Source organism: Microcaecilia unicolor, chromosome 7 (assembly GCF_901765095.1).
Source record: "Microcaecilia unicolor chromosome 7, aMicUni1.1, whole genome shotgun sequence".
In the NCBI taxonomy this organism is placed as follows: Eukaryota; Metazoa; Chordata; class Amphibia; order Gymnophiona; family Siphonopidae; genus Microcaecilia; species Microcaecilia unicolor.
Window position 1 is genome coordinate 222,032,504 of NC_044037.1, and position 12,714 is coordinate 222,045,217.

The 12,714-nt window shown below is 48.3% G+C and overlaps 1 protein-coding gene across 1 annotated transcript in view; it reads left to right on the plus strand.

Annotated features, from left to right (window-relative positions):
- Positions 1 to 12,714, plus strand: part of LNPK (lunapark, ER junction formation factor) — a 100,988-nt gene that overhangs the window by 19,924 nt on the left and 68,350 nt on the right. The window contains 1 exon segment of the mRNA XM_030210122.1: positions 11,441 to 11,628. Coding sequence (XP_030065982.1) covers positions 11,441 to 11,628 — 188 coding nt within the window.

The following is a 12,714-nucleotide window of genomic DNA, read 5'->3' on the forward strand; positions in this document are numbered from 1 at the left end:
TGCCCCTCTGTTTGTTTTTTTTTTTTTTTTTTTTAACCGTTCTTCTCATTCTATCATAGTCTCCTTTTTTAAAGTTAAACGCTAACGTATTTGACTTCCTATGTATAGTTACTTCAAGGTTGATATCAAAACTGATCATATTATGATCACTGTTATCAAGTGGCCCCAGTACCATAACGTCCCTCACTAGATCATGCGCTCCACTAAGGACCAAGTCTAGAATTTTTCCTTCTCTCGTCGGCTCCTGCACCAGTTGCTCCATAAAGCTGTCCTTGATTTCATCAAGGAATTGTACCTTTCTAGCGTGTCCCGATGTTACATTTACCCAGTCTATATTTGGGTAATTGAAATCACCCATTATTATCGCATTGTTCATTTTGTTTGTGTCTCTGATTTCTTTTATTATTTCTGCGTCTACCTGCTCATCCTGGCGAGACGGACGGTAGTACACTCCTATCACCATCCTTTTCCCTTTTATACATGGAATTTCAACCCACAGTGATTCAAAGGTGTGATTTGTGTCCTGCTGAATTTGTAATCTATCTGAGTCAAGGCTCTCATTAATATACAGTGCTACTCCTCCACCAGTCCGGTCCAGCCTATCACTACGATATACTTTGTACCCCGGTATGACAGTGTCCCACTGGTTATCCTCCTTCCACCAGGTCTCAGTAATGCCTATTATGTTCAGTTTTTCATTTAGTGCAATATATTCCAACTCTCCCATCTTATTTCTTAGACTCTAGCATTTGCATATAGACATTTCAGAGTGTGTTTGTTGTTCCTATTTGCATGATGCTTAATGCTTGACACTATTGATTTTTCCATCTTTTGTCTGATCTTTAGTTGTATTTAAGGGTCTCTTGTGTAATAATAATCCACTGCTTATTTCTAGGATAAGCAGCATAAAATGTATTGTACTTTTTTGGGATCTTGCCAGGCATTTGTGACCTAGATTGGCCACTGTTGGAAACAGGATGCTGGGTTTGATGGACCTTCGGTCTGTCCCAGTATGGCAATACTTATGTACTTATGGAATTGAGCATTTTGATTTCAGCATCTCGCATAACGGGTTCAATGAACTCGCAAGCGATTCCTCTGTAGAGTGTCTGTGGACCCGGGGGAAAGGTGACTGAATTTCGCCTTAATTCCATAAAGGAGCCTTTTGATTCTGGACCTCATGGCATCCAGACTCAATGCGCAAGTACTCAGATTCTACAGCCGCTTCAGGGAGACTCCCTAGAAATGGATGCACTGGTAATAGAGACCTGCACGGGAAGCAGTTCCTGCAGGGTTCCCCTGGGGATGGAATCCGTTCCTGCAGGGTTCCCCTGGGCATGGAAGCAGTTCCTGGGGGTTCCCGTGGAAGTGTATGCTGCACTTGCACCAGCCTCTCACCTGCCGAGTACCAAAAGTGCTGTCTTCTCCTCCTCCTCCTTGCTTTGACAGCACAGATGCGGAAAGTCTTCCATTAAGGAGGTGGTAGAGACACAAATGGTGATGAAATTCAAAAAGATGTAGGATGAACACAGAGGATCTCTAATGAGAAAATGGACGTTTAAAAAAAAAAAACCCAAACCTTAAATGGCTGCACGGGTGTGGATGTGTCAAGTGATGCCTAGATGGTGACTCCAGTTGTGATGAACTAGGGTCGATACCAGGCAGACTTGTATGGTCTGTGCCTCATATATGGCAATCTGGTTTAGGAATGGCTGGAAAGGGCTTAGACAGCAACTTTAGTGGCTAGAACATGAGGACAGTGCTGGACAAACTTTTATGGTCTGTGTCCCGCAAATGAGAAGATGAATAGGCTGGAGTGGGCTTTGAGGGCAACTCTAGCAGTTGGAACATAAGGATAGGGACAGGCGGACTTCTATGGTTTAAGTCCCAGTCCCAGAAATGCCACAGAAAGACCATAATCAAGTATACCATATCACATTCATTGTTGATTTAATCATGAATTGATAATGAGTGTGACTATTGGGCAGACTGGATGGACAGTTCCAGTTTTATCTGCTGTCATTTACTATGTTGCTATTAATCCTTTCTGCTCCTGGGCTGATGCGCAGACCTGAGCTCTGACATAGGCAAGAACATCAGATGTCACCTGTTCTAATGGCTTGTGCATGTGGTGACCTCTTAGTACACAGTACCAGTGAATCAGAGACAAGTCTTACATGTGCGCACCAGAGTGTTCCAAGTTCTAGCTTCCATTCGTTGCCTGTAGTGCTTCGGCTCAAACTCAAAGAGAGACTGAGAGAGCCGACCAGAATTTTTTTTATGTACCATTAAATTCTTGTGGGACTGGGTGGGGACAGGTTAAATTCTTGCGGGGATGGTTGGGGACGGGTAAGATTTCTGTCCCTGTGCAACTCTCTAACTGGTACAGCCTTGGCCATCAGATGGCCTCTTTTTATGTGTTTTCTCCATGGCCTCTGATGGGAAGGACGTTGTACAAGATTGTGCGTCATCCCGGGAAGGTTGTTCTTGTAGCTCCGGACTGGCCCAGATGTCCTTGGTATGCAGACTTCATCTATCTTCAAATTGCTCCTTGGTTGACTGTTCCTCCACAGACGGGCTTATTGCACCAAGGTCTAGTAGTTATAGAGGATCCCTCCTGCTTTGGTGTTACGGCCTGGCTCTTGAGAGGGTGCGATTGATGAAGAAGGGTTATGCTAAGGGTTTGCTAAGACAGCAAATAGAATGTTAGGTATTATTAGGAAAGGAATGGAAAACAAAAGTGAGGATATTATAATGCCTTTGTATCGGTCCGTGGTGCGACAGCACCTCGAATATTGTGTTCAATTCTGGTCACCGCATCTCAAAAAGGATATAGTGGAATTAGAAAAGGTATGAAGAAAATGATAAAGGGGATGGGACAACTTCTCTATGAGAAAAGGCTGAAGCGTCTAGGGCTCTTCAGCTTGGAGAAGAGATGGCTGAGGGGGAGATATGATAGAGGTCTATAAAATAATGAGTGGAGTGGAACGGGTAGACATGAATCGTTTGTTTACTGTTTCAAAAAATACTAAGACTAGGGGGCATGTGATGAATCTACAAAGTAGTAAATTTAATACCTTATTTTATCATCCTCACTTTAATATTCTCTTATCCAGGGCCGTGCCTAGGGTCTCTGGCGCCCCCCTGCAGACTATCAATTGGCGCCCCCCCCCCCCCCCCGTGAAAATGATCACGCCCCCCCCCATGAAAATGATCGCTCACCACTTGCCACACTGAAAGGAATTGTCAGCAATATTCTTAGAAACAAATTGGTATACATTGCAAAATAAGATAGCAGATGTAAATTCTCAAAGTGGACATATTCCAAATGCTAAAATGAAAATAAAATGATTTTTTTTCTACCTTTGTTGTCTGGTGACTTTCTTTTTTCAATCATGCTGGTCCAGTATCTGATTCTGCTGCTATCTGTCCTCTTAACTCCATTTCCAGGGCTTCCTTTCCATTTATTTCTTTACTTTTCTCCTTTCTTCTTCATTTCTTGCTCTATATCCATTTCCAGCAATTTCTCCTCTCTCCCTGGGTCCTGCCCTCCCATCCATGTCCATTCTTGTCCCTCTCTGCCCTTCCCTCCTCCATCCATAGCCAGCAATCCTCCTCTCTCCCCTCCCCTTCCAGCAATTTGTCCTCTCCCTGGGCCCTGCCCTCCCATCGATGCCTCTCTGCCCTCCCATCTATGCCTCTCTGCCCTTCCCTCCGCGCCCTGGGGCCTTTAAATCTTTTACTTCTGGTCGCAGCAGCGTCAGTGAAAGCGGAGCGCTGCCGACATCTCCCTTCCCTTTGCGCTCTTGGTTCCCTCAGTGTCCGCCTTCTTCTGACGTCAGAAGAAGGCGGGACACTGAGGGAACCAACGAGTGCAAGGGAAGGGAGACGTCGGCAGCAGTGGCGTAGCTAGGGTAGTTGACACCCGGGGCCGGTCATTTTTTTAACACCCCCCCCCCCCCCCCCAAATCCAGTACTAGGCATACCGAGAATACAAAACACGACCTATAGAGCAATTTTACCATACCATAAGCATTCGTTTCTATGAGTCACACAAGGAAAAGGAAAGCATCTTAAGCACTACAGTGAGCACTAGAACATCAATTCACCTATTGTAAAACGAAACCAGACAGAATAGTACAGATCGTCGATCCTGCACAGTCAATGCCAACTGAAAGCCATGTCTTTTTCACAAACACAGATACACCCTAATCCACTATAGAATAAGTAATCATAAACTTTCTATTTAGACAAAAATTAAACTGAACCCCCAATGCCAGACTCTGCATACAATGCAACGCCACAGAAACAGAAAATGTCTCCTAGTACTGTGCAAAATATAAAGACAGCAGATGTAAATTTGAAAAAACTAACAAATACCAATCACCACTTTACAAATTAACAAATAGAAATAAAACAAATACTGAAAATAAAATAATACCATTTTATTGGACTAATACATTTAACTTCCAGAGGCCAAAATCTCCTTCCTCAGGTCAATACAGTATAGTGCTGTTACAGTATCCTATCCTGATCTGAGGAAGGGGGTTTTGTTCTCTGAAAGTTAAGTCAAAATGTATTAAAATTAGTCCAATAAAAAGATTACCTTATTTACATGTTCTATTTATAAACATTTATTAACACAGCTAAAATACTATATCCTAAAGCTTCTGTCTCCCACCCAGTCCCTTCTGCCCATCCGAGTCCCCCTCACCCCATCTGTCTCCCACCCAGTCCCTTCTGCCCATCTGAGTCCCCCTCACCCCATCTGTCTCCCACCCAGTCCCTTCTGCTATCCAAGTGCCCCCACCCTCACCCCATTTGTCTCCACCCAGTCCCTTCTGCTATCCATGTGCCCCCCCACCCTCACCCCATCTGTCTCCCACCCAGTCCCTTCTGCCCATCCGAGTCCCCCTCACCCCATCTGGCTCCCACCCAGTCCCTTCTGCTATCCAAGTGCCCCCCACCCTCACCCTGTCTCCCACCCAGTCCCTTCTGCCCATCCGAGTCCCCCTCACCTCATCTGTCTCCCACCCAGTCCCTTCTGCTATCCAAATGCCCCCCACCCTCACCCCATCTGTCTCCCACCCAGTCCCTTCTGCCCATCCGAGTCCCCCTCACCCCATCTGGCTCCCACCCAGTCCCTTCTGCTATCCAAGTGCCCCCCACCCTCACCCCATCTGTCTCCCACCCAGTCCCTTCTGCCCATCCGAGTCCCCCTCACCCCATCTGTCTCCCACCTAGTCCCTTCTGCTATCCAAGTGCCCCCCACCCTCACCCCATCTGTCTCCCACCCAGTCCCTTCTGCCCATCTGAGTCCCCCTCACCCCATCTGGCTCCCACCCAGTCCCTTCTGCTATCCAAGTGCCCCTCACTCTCACCCCATCTGTCTCCCACCCAGTCCCTTCTGCCCATCCGAGTCCCCCTCACCCCATCTGTGTCCCACCCAGTCCCTTCTGCTATCCAAGTGCCCCCCACCCTCACCCTATCATCTGTCTCCCACCCAGTCCCTTCTGCCCATCCGAGTCCCCCTCACCCCATCTGGCTCCCACCCAGTCCCTTCTGCCCATTCGAGTCCCCCTCACCCCATCTGGCTCCCACCCAGTCCCTTCTGCTATCCAAGTGCCCCCCCACCCTCACCCCATCTGTCTCCCACCCAGTCCCTTCTGCCCATCCGAGTCCCCCTCACCCCATCTTTCTCCCACCCAGTCCCTTCTGCCCATCCGAGTCCCCCTCACCCCATCTGTCTCCCACCCAGTCCCTTCTGCCCATCCGAGTCCCCCTCACCCCATCTGGCTCCCACCCAGTCCCTTCTGCTATCCAAGTGCCCCCCACCCTCACCCCATCTGTCTCCCACCCAGTCCCTTCTGCCCATCCGAGTCCCCCTCACCCCATCTGTCTCCCACCCAGTCCCTTCTGCTATCCAAGTGCCCCCACCCTCACCCCATTTGTCTCCCACCCAGTCCCTTCTGCTATCCATGTGCCCCCCCACCCTCACCCCATCTGTCTCCCACCCAGTCCCTTCTGCCCATCCGAGTCCCCCTCACCCCATCTGGCTCCCACCCAGTCCCTTCTGCTATCCAAGTGCCCCCCACCCTCACCCTGTCTCCCACCCAGTCCCTTCTGCCCATCCGAGTCCCCCTCACCTCATCTGTCTCCCACCCAGTCCCTTCTGCTATCCAAATGCCCCCCACCCTCACCCCATCTGTCTCCCACCCAGTCCCTTCTGCCCATCCGAGTCCCCCTCACCCCATCTGGCTCCCACCCAGTCCCTTCTGCTATCCAAGTGCCCCCCACCCTCACCCCATCTGTCTCCCACCCAGTCCCTTCTGCCCATCCGAGTCCCCCTCACCCCATCTGTCTCCCACCTAGTCCCTTCTGCTATCCAAGTGCCCCCCACCCTCACCCCATCTGTCTCCCACCCAGTCCCTTCTGCCCATCCGAGTCCCCCTCACCCCATCTGGCTCCCACCCAGTCCCTTCTGCTATCCAAGTGCCCCTCACTCTCACCCCATCTGTCTCCCACCCAGTCCCTTCTGCCCATCCGAGTCCCCCTCACCCCATCTGTGTCCCACCCAGTCCCTTCTGCTATCCAAGTGCCCCCCACCCTCACCCTATCATCTGTCTCCCACCCAGTCCCTTCTGCCCATCCGAGTCCCCCTCACCCCATCTGGCTCCCACCCAGTCCCTTCTGCCCATCCGAGTCCCCCTCACCCCATCTGGCTCCCACCCAGTCCCTTCTGCTATCCAAGTGCCCCCCACCCTCACCCCATCTGTCTCCCACCCAGTCCCTTCTGCCCATCCGAGTCCCCCTCACCCCATCTTTCTCCTGCCCATCCGAGTCCCCCTCACCCCATCTGGCTCCCACCCAGTCCCTTCTGCTATCCAAGTGCCCCCCACCCTCACCCCATCTGTCTCCCACCCAGTCCCTTCTGCCCATCCGAGTCCCCCTCACCCCATCTGTCTCCCACCCAGTCCCTTCTGCTATCCAAGTGCCCCCACCCTCACCCCATTTGTCTCCCACCCAGTCCCTTCTGCTATCCATGTGCCCCCCCACCCTCACCCCATCTGTCTCCCACCCAGTCCCTTCTGCCCATCCGAGTCCCCCTCACCCCATCTGGCTCCCACCCAGTCCCTTCTGCTATCCAAGTGCCCCCACCCTCACCCTGTCTCCCACCCAGTCCCTTCTGCCCATCCGAGTCCCCCTCACCTCATCTGTCTCCCACCCAGTCCCTTCTGCTATCCAAATGCCCCCCACCCTCACCCCATCTGTCTCCCACCCAGTCCCTTCTGCCCATCCGAGTCCCCCTCACCCCATCTGGCTCCCACCCAGTCCCTTCTGCTATCCAAGTGCCCCCCACCCTCACCCCATCTGTCTCCCACCCAGTCCCTTCTGCCCATCCGAGTCCCCCTCACCCCATCTGTCTCCCACCCAGTCCCTTCTGCTATCCAAGTGCCCCCCACCCTCACCCCATCTGTCTCCCACCCAGTCCCTTCTGCCCATCCGAGTCCCCCTCACCCCATCTGGCTCCCATCCAGTCCCTTCTGCTATCCAAGTGCCCCTCACTCTCACCCCACCTGTCTCCCACCCAGTCCCTTCTGCCCATCCGAGTCCCCCTCACCCCATCTGTGTCCCACCCAGTCCCTTCTGCTATCCAAGTGCCCCCCACCCTCACCCTATCATCTGTCTCCCACCCAGTCCCTTCTGCCCATCCGAGTCCCCCTCACCCCATCTGTCCCCCACCCTCACCCTGCCTCGTCTTCTCCCTGCCACCCGGTCTTTAAAAATAAATTGCCGACGCGAATAGCGAGCGCAGCACCTCGTGTGCAAGTAAAAGAAGCGGATCCGATCATCTCATTGGGCCTTCCTTCACTGTCCCGCCCTAGAAGAAATAGGAAGTTGCGTCAGAGGAGGGCGGGACAGTGAGGGAAGGCCCAATGAGATGATTGGATCCGCTTCTTTTACTTGCACACGAGGTGCTGCGCTCGCTATTCGCGTCGGCAATTTATTTTTAAAGGGCTGGTGCGGGGGAGGGGCTGCCAGGAAGAAGAGCAGCGGGAGCGGCGGCACCCCCCTTTCTGATGACACTCGGGGCGGACCGCCCCCACCGCCCCGCCCTTGCTGGTCGGCAGCGCTTTCACTGACGCTGCTGCGACCCAGGTGAAATATTTAAAGGCCTTTGCGGCGCGGGGCGAGGGTAAGCACCGCGGCGGCGCCCTCCAGAGGTGGGCGCCCCCCTGCGGCGCTTACCTCGCTTACCGCATCGGCACGGCCCTGCTCTTATCTTTTGTTTGTCCTAATTAGATTCTTCATGATCAAATGTACAGCGCTGCGTACGTCTAGTAGCACTTTAGAAATAAGTAGTAGTAGTTAATACGAATCTGAGAAAAGGTTTCTTCACTCAACGTGTAATTATACTCTGGAATTCGTTGCCAGGTAATATGGTAAAGGCGGTTAGCTTAGCGGGGTTTAGAAAGGGTCTGGACAGCTTCCTAAATGAAAAGTTCATAGACCATTATTAAATTGACTTGGGGAACATCCACTGCTTACTTCTGGGATAAGCAGCATAAAATGTGTTGAGCTTTTTTTGGGATCTTGCCAGGTATTTGTGACCTGGATTGGCCACTGTTGGAAACAGGATGCTGGGCTTGATGGACCTTTGATCTGTCCCAGTTTGGCAATACTTATCTGCTTATGGATGATGATATTACTACCTTCCACTTCTTATGCTAGAGTGTGGACAACGTTTGAGAATTGGTCTACATAGAATGGTATTTCTCCTTTTCGTGCTTCCTTGTCTCAAATGTTATTCTTCCTTCAGGAAGGATTAAAAAAAGGCTTAGCTCTCAATTCTCTCAAGGTTCAGGTGGCAGCGTTGGCTTGTCATAGAGGCAAGATATAGAATGCCTTTGGGTGCTCACCCTGATATAGTGTGATTCCTCAAGAGTCGCTCATCTGCATCCCCCTCTCCGCAGTATTTGTACTCTGGAGTCTTCAAGTGGTTCTTAAGGCTCTTCAGTTCCCTTTGAGCCCCTTCATTCTTCAAAAAAGGCTTGGTTCTCAATTTACTCAAGGTTCAAATGGCAGCGTTGGCTTGTCATAGAGGCAAGATACAGAATGCCTCATTGGCTGCTCACCCTGATATACTGCAATTCCTCAAGAGAGTCACTCATCTGTGTTTCCCCTCTCCGCAGTATTTGTACTCTGGAGACTTCAAGCGGTTCTTAAGGCTCTTCAGTTGGCCCTCTTGAGCCCCCTTCATTTGGCAACTATCAAGGCAACTTTGGCAACTTTAAAGGCAGTATATCTAGTTGCCATTTCATCGGCATGAAGTTTTAGATCTTCAAGCTCTCTCTCTTAATAGGGATCCCTTTCTCTACTTTTCTGACTCGGGAGTTTCTATATGGACCGTTCCGTCCTTTTTCCCCGAAGATTGTGCCTCCTTTTCATCCCAGACTGTGTTTCTTCCTTCTTTTTCCAGGGATGTCTGTCTTGTAGAATATGCTTCTCTGCAGTTTTTGGATGTGAAGCACATAACTTATGCACTGCCTTACCGCTACCAAAGATTTCAGGCTGTCTAATCATTTTTATCCTCTGTGGGACCCCAGAAGGGTTTGCTGGCCTCTAAGCGGCAGTGACCGAAGCAGGCTAGTTCTTCGCCTTATGTTCTGTGGGGTAGATCTGTTCCCATGCATGTCAAGGTCATTCTTCCTGGTCTTTGGCGACTTCTTTGGCAAATTTTAGGGCAGTTTTGTTGGCGAGATCTGTTGGTCAGCGACGTGATTTTCTTATTCCTTTGTTGAGCATTACCGTTTGGATGTGTCTGCTGGAGCAGATGCTTCCTTTGGGGCCACAGTTCTCGCTGTAGGGATACCACAGTCCTTCCCCTCCCCTCTTAAGAATTGCTCATTTGTCTAGACTGATCCTTGGGACATAATGGAAGGATAATTAGTTAATTGCCAGATAATTTTCTTTCCTTTAGTTCCAAAGGATCAGTCCAGAGCTCGTCGTTCTGTGATGGTTTCATTTTTTCCGGATTCTGTGTAGTGTTCGTATTGTTCTGGTTCCGTTATTTCTAAGGCACAAGTTTTGCCTTTTGTTTAATAGTTCTTTTTCTATCTATAGGCAGGATCTTTGAGGCACAACTCTTTAGAGTTCGTTATCTTCCCCTGCTGGCGGATGGTCGCAACCCTTTGTCTGGACTAATCCTTTTGGACTAAAGGAAAGAAAATTATGAGGTAACTAATTTTTCCATACTTGACCCCCACATAATGCACCACACATTTACAAGGATAGCTCAATAAGAAAGATTCCCTGTTCTCGAACTTGTTGACACATAGTTAAAAAAACAAACAAACACCCCCCCCCCCCCCCCCCCCCATTTCTTCTTTCTTGGGTGATCTTTGTAACATCCAGAAACATCCATATATTTTGAGCAAAAAAACAATTCCTGAGATTTTCAAAAATACAAATGGAGAAGTGTGTGTGTGTGTTTTTTTTTTTTTTAGTGTACGCCCTTTGGAGCTTCATATTATAATCTTGAGTTCTAGAGCTTAATTTCAATTGAAAAAGGTGTGTTTTGTGTTTTTTAAAGCATTATTTACCTTCCAGGGGTTTTTTTAATGCCAATATTTTAATTGACCTTTTTTTTTTTTTTGTACCCCACGCTTTCCCACTCATGGCAGGCTCAATGCGGCTTAGGTACTTTTTTGTACCTGGGGCAATGGAGGGTTAAGTGACTTGCCCAGAGTCACAAGGAGCTGCCTGTGCCTGCAGTGGGAATTGAACCCAGTTCCCCAGGACCAAAGGCCACCACTCTAACCACTAGGCCACTCCTCCGCTTTCAGTTTTTTAAAAATTGTCTTGTACCTTTTTGTCTGTGCTGGCCTCTAGAGTATACCTATTTAGATCCTTTAGCCTCAAATGATTTAGAACATCACACCATTTTTGATTGACTGTCTCAAATCTATTTCTAGTAAGCAAGTGTTACTGTAGCTGATCTGTAGAAGATGAATGAAGCCTTGATTTTGGGCATCAAATGTGAAAATTCTTTAGCACAATTTTCAGTTTACTAGTATAGTACCAGACTTTATAATTAAAATGTGTTTTAGAGAAGCCAGTTGAACCATGATGAATTCATAATGAGATACCATTTACAATCATCCTATGGTGTATGGCAGTGGTTCCCAAACCTGGTCCTGGAGACACCCCAGCCAGTCAGGTTTTCAGGATATCCACAATGAATATTCATGAGCGGTTTGCACGTGCTGCCTCCATTGCATGCTAATCTATCTCATGAATATTCATTGTGTATATACTGAAAACCTGACTGACTGGGGTGCCTCCAGGATCAGGCTTAGGAACAATTAGTATATGCGATTCTCATGACTGAACAGCTTTTGTGAGTTGAAACTTTTTTCATGAATTTTTTTTCTTACAGAAAATTCAGGTACTAGAAGAGTTCAGAGAAAAAAACCAAAGGTTAAGAAAGCTATGGGTTGGAAGACTACTTCTATATTCCTCTATATTTTACCTTCTGACCTGCTTAATTGTATATCTGTGGTACTTTCCAGAGGATTGGACAGCAAGAATTATAATGACGCTTCCATTTTTCGCTTTTCCAGTGATGTAAGTAGACCCAAATGAGTTCAATGTCTAGCTTCTGTTTGTTTCAACTTTGCATTGTCAAATTATATGTCGCTGTTCTCCTTAAGGACCTTTTTTTGTTAAAAATAAGACAATTGTTATGAAGGAGCTCTTTTACTAAAGCTTAGTATGTGCTAATGGACACTAGTTTGTTCTAAATGCCACATGGCCATGAGTTAAAAAAAAAAAAAAGGGGGTGTGCAGCATTTGGCGCACACTAATGTCAGTACACACTAAGCTATAAGTTTCTCACATGCAGCAAAAACATGTTTTTAAGGATATTATATATTGAGCAAAAAAGAATCTGCCAAGGCACTTTTATGGGCAGGTAGTAAGGTGAAAAGTTCTCCCTTTTGGGCAAGATGGTGGCCGGTGATGACGTGTAAGGGCTTAGCTCTCACTAATACTCCATATTACTTTTTGTTGGTTCTTGCTTACCTTTTATTAATGGCAAAATGGAAAGGGAAGCCCCGAGTTTCCCCCCAACTCAGCTGGCTTCCTTCAAGAGATGGAGATAACTTACTTTATCCGCCAGAGCATTGCTTCGGGCATTTTGTGTTGTGCAGGGCGAGAGGATGAGCCCTACGCTAGAGAGTGAAGTGTCGCTCAGCCTGGCTGGCCCCTAGAGGAGTACCAATTTGTTCTTCCTTAAGTGGTTAGAGGAAGAGAATTCCATTGAAAAGGAATGGTGAACAAAAAGGCATGATATCTAGTAAGTTCTAGCTGGTCAGCTTTTGGGCTTGGGGGATAACGTCTGTGGAAGTGGATACAGTGACCTCTCTGTTGAGAAAACGTTCTGATAAATCATGTCTGTTTAGATATGTCCTTCACATTTGTTGAAAGACATTCCATCTGAACTGGTAGAATGGCTCACAGTCTTGGTTAACAATTTATTAAAGGAAAGGTTCTTTCCTTTGGAATTAGGACAAATCATTTTAACTCGGAATCCAAAATCAGAAGGAGCAGATTTGACGGCTGTGTCAAATTTTTGACCAGTGGCTAGCGTCCTTTGGATGGCAAAATTAGTGGAGTCAGTAGTAGCATTACAGGTTACATCTTATTTGGAAT